The 7452-nt window shown below is 35.3% G+C and overlaps 3 protein-coding genes and 2 non-coding genes across 5 annotated transcripts; 4 read left to right on the plus strand and 1 right to left on the minus strand.

The window, feature by feature from the left end:
- Positions 1-1128: 1128 nt before the first annotated feature.
- SOCG_03726 (uncharacterized protein) lies at positions 1129-1527 on the minus strand (the record flags this gene model as incomplete). Its single annotated transcript, XM_013163636.1, has 2 exons — positions 1129-1245; positions 1339-1527. 2 exons carry the CDS (start codon positions 1525-1527, stop codon positions 1129-1131), a joined length of 306 nt encoding a protein of 101 aa, XP_013019090.1.
- A 465-nt stretch (positions 1528-1992) lies between these two features.
- Positions 1993-2107, plus strand: SOCG_16244. Its single transcript, XR_001202994.1, has one exon. It is a non-coding gene; the product is annotated as a 5S ribosomal RNA (ribosomal RNA).
- A 775-nt stretch (positions 2108-2882) lies between these two features.
- On the plus strand, positions 2883-3999 carry SOCG_03727 (uncharacterized protein; the record flags this gene model as incomplete). The annotated part of the gene is made up of 5 exons (XM_013163637.1): positions 2883-2991; positions 3193-3303; positions 3501-3701; positions 3741-3863; positions 3917-3999. The coding sequence occupies 5 exons, from the start codon at positions 2883-2885 to the stop codon at positions 3997-3999; spliced, it is 627 nt and encodes a 208-aa protein (XP_013019091.1).
- A 569-nt stretch (positions 4000-4568) lies between these two features.
- SOCG_16245 lies at positions 4569-4683 on the plus strand. The gene has a single exon (XR_001202995.1). It is a non-coding gene; the product is annotated as a 5S ribosomal RNA (ribosomal RNA).
- A 374-nt stretch (positions 4684-5057) lies between these two features.
- Positions 5058-6725, plus strand: SOCG_03728 (membrane transporter; the record flags this gene model as incomplete). The annotated part of the gene is made up of 5 exons (XM_013163638.1): positions 5058-5439; positions 5481-5586; positions 5637-6031; positions 6075-6579; positions 6629-6725. 5 exons carry the CDS (start codon positions 5058-5060, stop codon positions 6723-6725), a joined length of 1485 nt encoding a protein of 494 aa, XP_013019092.1.
- Between the last annotated feature and the right edge of the window lie 727 nt (positions 6726-7452).

Below are 7452 nucleotides of genomic sequence, written 5' to 3' on the forward strand. Positions count from 1 at the left end.
GCCCCATATGAATCATTGACCAGAGGAATGAAGAAAGAAATATTTAAGCAAGAATGGTTACCTAGTTTTCGTGCGTGAGAAAATATTTTTCTCTTGTCGTATCCTGCTGTCGAAAAACAAAACCAGCATTTGATTCTCCCACATTGCATAACCATTGATTTACTGATCAACTAGCATAAGTTTTTCTTTTAAATGATAGCTAAGAATATTTTTTTGTTTCTTTTCCTTCATAAAAAAATAAACACTATATTATACAAAAGATTCAGTTCAATTTAAAGCAAAAGCTGACGATCTAACAGGGATTACAACCTCATTTGAAGAAAAAGATAGATTATATCATAAATAAATACAGGCTTAAGCATATATAAATGATCATAGGAAACGATAATGAGCCAGGTGTCATACATACCCCAAGCATACAATGCAGTGTTTACAATATCATCCAAATGTCTAACAGAAGATCTATTTACCAAATGCAAAGCTGATTGAATAGTTATAGTTACGTAAATCCTAAACTAAAAGAAGTCGAGATCAATATGTTTTTATTAGGTTTTATGAGGATCTTAAGTAGGCGCTTTCAGACGAGCTAGATTCTTCACATCTTGTTACAAGACGCTTCTAACATAAGCTTCGAAACAATTTTATCATCGATATAATATAATTTATTTATTTCTTTTCTATTTGCAATAAGAAAGAAAATAAGCGATGTTTTATAATCGTAACTCTTGCAGACCATCATCACTGTTCTTATATCACTTGAGTATAATAATTTTCATTACTAGTTGTTATATGATCAGTTATCAAGTTTCATTTCCATAATCTTGTTTTCTAATTTCGATATCAGATTTTTAGTTTCTTTTATTGTTACTTACTATTAATATTGTCAAAAAATTTCTTTTATTATTACTACCAGGTGTTGTTTTCAAGAATTTCGTAGGTGCTGCAAGTGAAACACAAGAAAACTGTATACTTTTTCTCTTTTTTAGATTTACTGATTCCAAAAAAAAAACAAAAGAATGAATTAAGTAACATCCTTCCAACCCTTCGAATACTTAAAGAGAACGCTTGCATGGCCTTAGACTTACTTAATTCATAATTACGACAAAATCCAAAACAAGTTGATTTCGCCTATAGATTGTGTCTCGTCTTTTCATTCTTCTCAAACGGTTGATCTTCCGAAAAGAAATATATAGTTTTTTCTAGTCTGCGGTTACATAGAACAGCAGTTAGTTCAAGTGTTTTACCCTAATAATTGAAGATTTGAGACCTACATCCAAATTAAATTGCAAGTGAAAACCATCTAATGCCCCATTGAGCTTTCGCAGTTCATATACATACATAAATACTCAGATACCGACGTACATCAATAGCACGGTTTCGTGTTGCCATGATTAAGGGGTTCCAAATTACACAAACGGAATCTTGCAATTGTTTACCAGATGAATTCTTTGAGGACTTATCGTGTGAAGAGGTAGCTTGACACCCTTTATTGTCTACTGGTCTGTAGTGATCGGCTCTATCTCTCATCTAAAATCAGACTTGCTTCGAAAAGGAAGGATCTGCTTCTGAGTGGGCAGAATTATTAAAACTTACTGCTTTCGCAAGTCAAGATAAACAACAATTTCGTCTGCGCTACATCGAACGAACAAGTTTATAGGTATTGCTAGTGGATATCAAGCGATTATATTCATATCTATTACGATCTAACGAAAAGGATTCTAACAACGCCTCTTCAAAAATTCCGCTCGTCTTTTTTAAATTTATGACGATTCTGCGTGCTTGCGGTGATATGAAATATGGGGTAGCTTTCAAGGCCATCCATCAACTTTACTATTGTTTACTAGAAAACGAGACAATTTTGCAATTAGGTTTTACTACTTGAAAGTATACACTGAGGAATGGCGTCTATTTGAAATTATTTTGACTTTTACTTTCATTCCCATCAACGAATTTTTGTACATAATAATTCATATTCATCATATATGGTTGTCTACGGCCACACCTAGGCGAAAACACCAGTTCCCGTCCGATCACTGCAGTTAAGCGTCTGAGGGTCTCGTTAGTACTATGGTTGGAGACAACATGGGAATCCGGGATGCTGTAGGCTTTTCTTCGTTCTTTGCGCTTTTTTTTTACCTCTTAGTATAACGTATGCATGCATCGCGTTGCATTTGGATTTCCTTTTGATCGCCATGGTACTTTGAGTTAGGTGATGTTCTGAATGCAGAAGCTAAAGCAATGGACTCCAATCAAGAATGTAGCCATGGACAAGAATGTAGCCATGGAAAAGCTGTGCAATGAATAAAAAAAAACAAGCATAGCCCAAGCTAAAGAAAAACAGAAGACCGGACCCAGCATAACAATGATTTCCTTTCCATCTACATAAACTTTCACTGCATTCAAAGCCCCTAGATAGACAGATTTCTTCAAGTATTTTTTTAATAAAGTTATTTTTAATTCCTATTTCTTGTATATATTATTTAAAGTATACAATCTGTATCTTTTGATGAAAGGTTCTTTATTTACTTTTTGTAATACTTGATTCGTTTGAACTATAGTATTACGAAAAAGTACTGTAAAAAACGAAAGTCAAATAATCATAACGAGGTTGTGACCAGTCAGTGACATAATGTCGCTGCTTTATGAACTTGAGACATGCGAAAAGCCATTACCAAGATTTTTTTTTTTGTTACTATCTTTGGTTTTTGACAGATTTTTACTCAAAACATTGCCTTTCTTTAGAAACAGGGAACGATTACTTTTTTTTTAAAAGATATCTGAAAGGTGGAACCGATTTCTACGGACTTTTCTTGGTAATTCTAGTTAATTTCGAACTAGCTATAGATATTGGTGTTCTTTGGTTTTGGTTTGCCATTGCAAAAATGAAGAATAAATACACTCCTGTTTCAGACTCTGACGAGTCTTTCAAAACACTCATTGATGAAAAGGCAGACACCCATTCTTCAGATGGTACGCCTCCTCCGTATTCAGGTAAGATTTATTGAAATGGAAAGGTAATGGTGTTTGTTTATATTTCCTGTTTGTAATCCAGTTATGGAGATTTCTTACTGAGGAATCCTATTTGTTTATTTGTTTGTTGTTTTTAACCTTGTCGATAATTGTCAACAACAGGACGAACGCCTCCTTCCTTTCACAAAGAACGAAAACTTCAGTTGCTAATACATTCATTAGCTTCAAACAAATTTATCGATTTAGAAATGGCTGACGGTTCCGTTCAGAATTCCGCCCAAGAATCTGCTAATAATACTAGGTCGGACACTTCTGAAAAGAACAAGTTTCAATGTCATTTTTGGAGAGGAATAGCGACTACTCAACTTCTTTTATATCATTCTGTTTTTTAATCATAGTCTTCGGTTACAAGATTCCTCTGAATACAGGTGTTTTTATGGGCTTGCTGGCGGTTCTATTGGATCCATTATTATTTTCGTACTTGGTAAGCCAAAGTGCGCTTTTTCCTTTAACAGCTAACTTATAATTAGTAACCCTTATAGCCTATCCTGGATGGTTCACCCAAGCTGGGTGCAACATGTGTGCCGCAGTATTATGTACGGCCTCTCTGAATGTCCCTTGTTATTCCGTGTATTATTTTGTAAAGAAAATAATAGGATTTGAAAAGATGAACGATATTGCTTTCTATGGTGTCTGCTTTGTTAACGTTGCCGTCTTTGTTTTATTTTGGAGTATGTCTTACATCCTGCGAAATATTCTAACTGTTCTAGGTACGACGGATACGCGACAACTTCGAATATTCATTGCTGATTTAGGAAACGGCATGGGAAATGCCATGGGAAGCATAGGAAACGACATGCTAAACAGCATAAGAAATGCTGCGAATTATGTTCGTATGTACTTTTTATTATAATTTTTTTTTTTAAGATCTGACTAACCTAATTAGGACCGACAGATCCAGAAAATGAAGCACCTCGTAACGAGGAAATCGAGCTTCAACCTTTTGCTGGGCAAAGCGCTGAAGTTTGAGTTTTATCGAATCTTCTCCATCCCTCCTGTAAATCACATTTTCCTTTGAAGCATCCATATCAATTGCAATCCCTCGAGTTTCTGCATTCTTGTCTACAGAGGTAAGCAGAGCTTCATTTGGCAGGTTTGATTGCTTTTCACGTTCATTCTTTTATGTATTTAAGAGTTCGTCTCGCAATAGTGTTATTTATGAATCGTTCGTTTTCTTTCTGACGAACATCCTTGTTAAAGCAACCTTTTTAATGATTATTTAATTGTTATGGCGATAATCTTGCAAAATAATCAACCGATTTCTAATTCAAAGCTGGACATATTCAGATTAGCCGTTTCAACTAATGTAGTTTGATAATTTACTTCTCAAACTATAAGTTTCTCAATTGCTATAAATTCAGACATTTGGTCTCACACCTCAACGACAATTTAGCACCATATGAATAGCTAGAAAAGAGAACAACAGAGTGCTTTAATCTTGTAAGTATCAAAACCATCCTCTATCAATTTTGTAAAATCTGAGATGATGAATACCCACTAAAAATTCAAATACCTTTAGTTACACATTTTGGATGTCTACGGCCACACCTTGGCGAAAACACCAGTTCCCGTCCGATCACTGCAGTTAAGCGTCTGAGGGTCTCGTTAGTACTATGGTTGGAGACAACATGGGAATCCGGGATGCTGTAGGCTTCCCCCTTTTTGCAATCCTTCCTTCTGAAGCCCTTAGTAGAAGACACAACACTAAAGACTGTCTTCGTTTGTATCTTTTTATGAAATTCGAATAATACTCTTCTCCAGCGCTGGGGTTTTTTGAACTTGCTTCCCTACTTAAAAATTTTCTTGGTCGAACCTTGAAGTTCCGTGTTTCAGATTACTTTTCTTATTCTTACTGAATTTCCTTTGAAATAGTAGCGTATGTTCGGAAAACAAACCTAATAATCATTGGAAATAAAATATCGGACTTCTATATTTAGATAACGCCTTTCTTTTTGTTCAACACTTACAGGTTTTTCTTTTCGCGTATACTTACGTTGTTCCGTATATAAAATAGTTCAAGTTCAAGTATGGAACTGAAGAAATCTTCGTCAAAGCAAGAGGAGGTCGAAGAAATTAGAACCATTGAAAAACCCATTGATGACTCTTTTTTAATCACATGGGAGTCTCCAACTGATCCTAAAAATCCGAAAAACTGGCCCTATGCTAGAAGATGGGTGCAACTCGTAATTGTTTCTGTTTTTGCGTTATTGGGACCCATGGCTTCTTCTATGGTAGCTCCCTGCCTCGATCAGATTGCTGAACGCTTTCACATCGAAAACTCAACAGAAAAAGCACTTGTACTTAGTATATACTTGCTGGTTTTTGCAATTTCACCCATGATAAGTGCTCCCTTATCCGAAATCTTTGGCCGTCGAATCTTATTACAAGCAGGAAACGTCATTTTTATTGGTAAATTTCTTTTTTCATTACTATCGTTTGCTAATATTTAGTTTTCAACATGGCTTGCGGGCTGGCAAGGACCAAAGCTCAAATGTACATTTTTCGGTTTTTGGCCGGTTTTGGCAGTGCAACGCCAATGGGTTTAGGAAGTGGGACGTAAGTTTATATTGTTATTTCTTTAATTCCATTAATAAAAAAATATTTAGAATTAGTGATCTTTTCACTCCAGAAGAAAGAGGACGAGCTGTCGCAGTCATGTCCTTGGCTCCTTTGTTGGGTCCCACCATTGGACCAGTGATTAGTGGATTTATTGCTGAATATACAACTTATAAATGGATATTTTGGTCAACTACCATTTTCAGTGGGTTTGTATTTGCTCTTTCCATACCATTTCTTACGGAAACATATCCCAAAACCTTGTTGGGACGGAAAGCAAGAAAACTCAACAAAATAGAAAAAACTCTGAAGTATCATACAGAATGGCGGCTGGAGCATATCCCTCAACGTAAGCTTGTTGCCCCCGCCTTAATGCGACCATTAAAGATGCTGACAACACAGCCTGTGGTAATTTTATGTGCCGGATATATGGCTATACAATATGGTACGTTGGTGTTTTGTACAGTTCATCCCTTTTTAACATGTAGGTATTCTTTACCTAGTATTGACAACGTATCCTGTTTTGTGGACGCATGATTATAACGAGCGTCCCTCCATAGCTGGTTTGCATTACATAGCTCCTGGTCTTGGTTTAATTTTGGGTAGTCAAGCATCTGGGATTTTTATTGACAAAACGTTTCGTTTCCTGAAGAAGAGAAACAATGGAAAAATGGCACCAGAATTTCGCGTCCCAGTTATCCTATTAGGTACGATGTTTTTCCCGACTGGCTTATTTGTTTATGGATGGACTGCCAAATACCATACCCATTGGATTGGTCCTGATATCGGTGCCGCAATGTTTAATGTTGGTCTTATGCTGGGTTGGCGTGGCATTCAAACTTATTTAATTGATACCTTTATAATATATGCTGCATCATCAACTGCAGTTGCTTGTTGCATTCGCTCTCTTGCAGCGTTCGGGTTTCCATTATTTGGACAAACGCTTTACGATCATTTAGGCTACGGATGGGGAAATTCACTTTTAGCTTTTATGTATGTTATATAACATTTTTTCTTTAAGAATTTATACTGACCAGAATAGCGTTTTGGGTTCTTCCATAATCACCTGTTCTATCCTTTGGTTTGGAGGAAAACGACTTCGAGCAATGTCAGACATGGTTATCTTCAAGGATGAATAATTTGTATAGATATATCCGAGAATATTTCAGGTTTACTTTTAATAATTTTTTCTGTAAATTCTTTAATGCTAGTTAAGATCTTCTAGGTTAATTCTGAGGGTTATCGGATCTTTGATTTATTATTTAGATATTTATTTTATTCGTTTCTTACTTAAGTATTATAAAATGACTTACTTGGGTTAACTAAAGTTAAAATGAGAGCTAAAATCAGTTTTTATACGGTTCCATTATCTTCGCAGCGAATAGGTTTACTAAATTGGAGTCCTCTTTATTTTATTTTTTGTATGAGCGTTCAAAAACAGAATAAAGATTGGCAATATATTAGGACGAATATATAGGAAAGCTAAGATAGAGACAGAAAACGTCTATTTGGACTCATCTTTAAATGAGCAATCCATGAACGACTGATAATTAGATGGTCAATACATCAATCAATCCCCTTAATAAAACTAGGTATTATACCAGTTCTGGGTTGAATGTGTAACAATTCTTTTCGGGCCGCAGCCCTCAATATATATTACAAGATTATAACGGTAAGATGGCACATTGAAACCTAAAAATAATTAATATGCATTAGTTAGTCAAGACTTAAACTCATGATTGAACATAGAGCCAACCTCAATAAGATAAACATTAATTTATACAGAAAGAGCTCAGCTTTTACGTCAAAAGCTAAGGATAATGATTGACTGAACAATGATGAGAAATTGTTGAGAGCATTTGGATA

This window comes from Schizosaccharomyces octosporus (genome assembly GCF_000150505.1).
Source record: "Schizosaccharomyces octosporus yFS286 unplaced genomic scaffold supercont6.2, whole genome shotgun sequence".
In the NCBI taxonomy this organism is placed as follows: Eukaryota; Fungi; Ascomycota; class Schizosaccharomycetes; order Schizosaccharomycetales; family Schizosaccharomycetaceae; genus Schizosaccharomyces; species Schizosaccharomyces octosporus.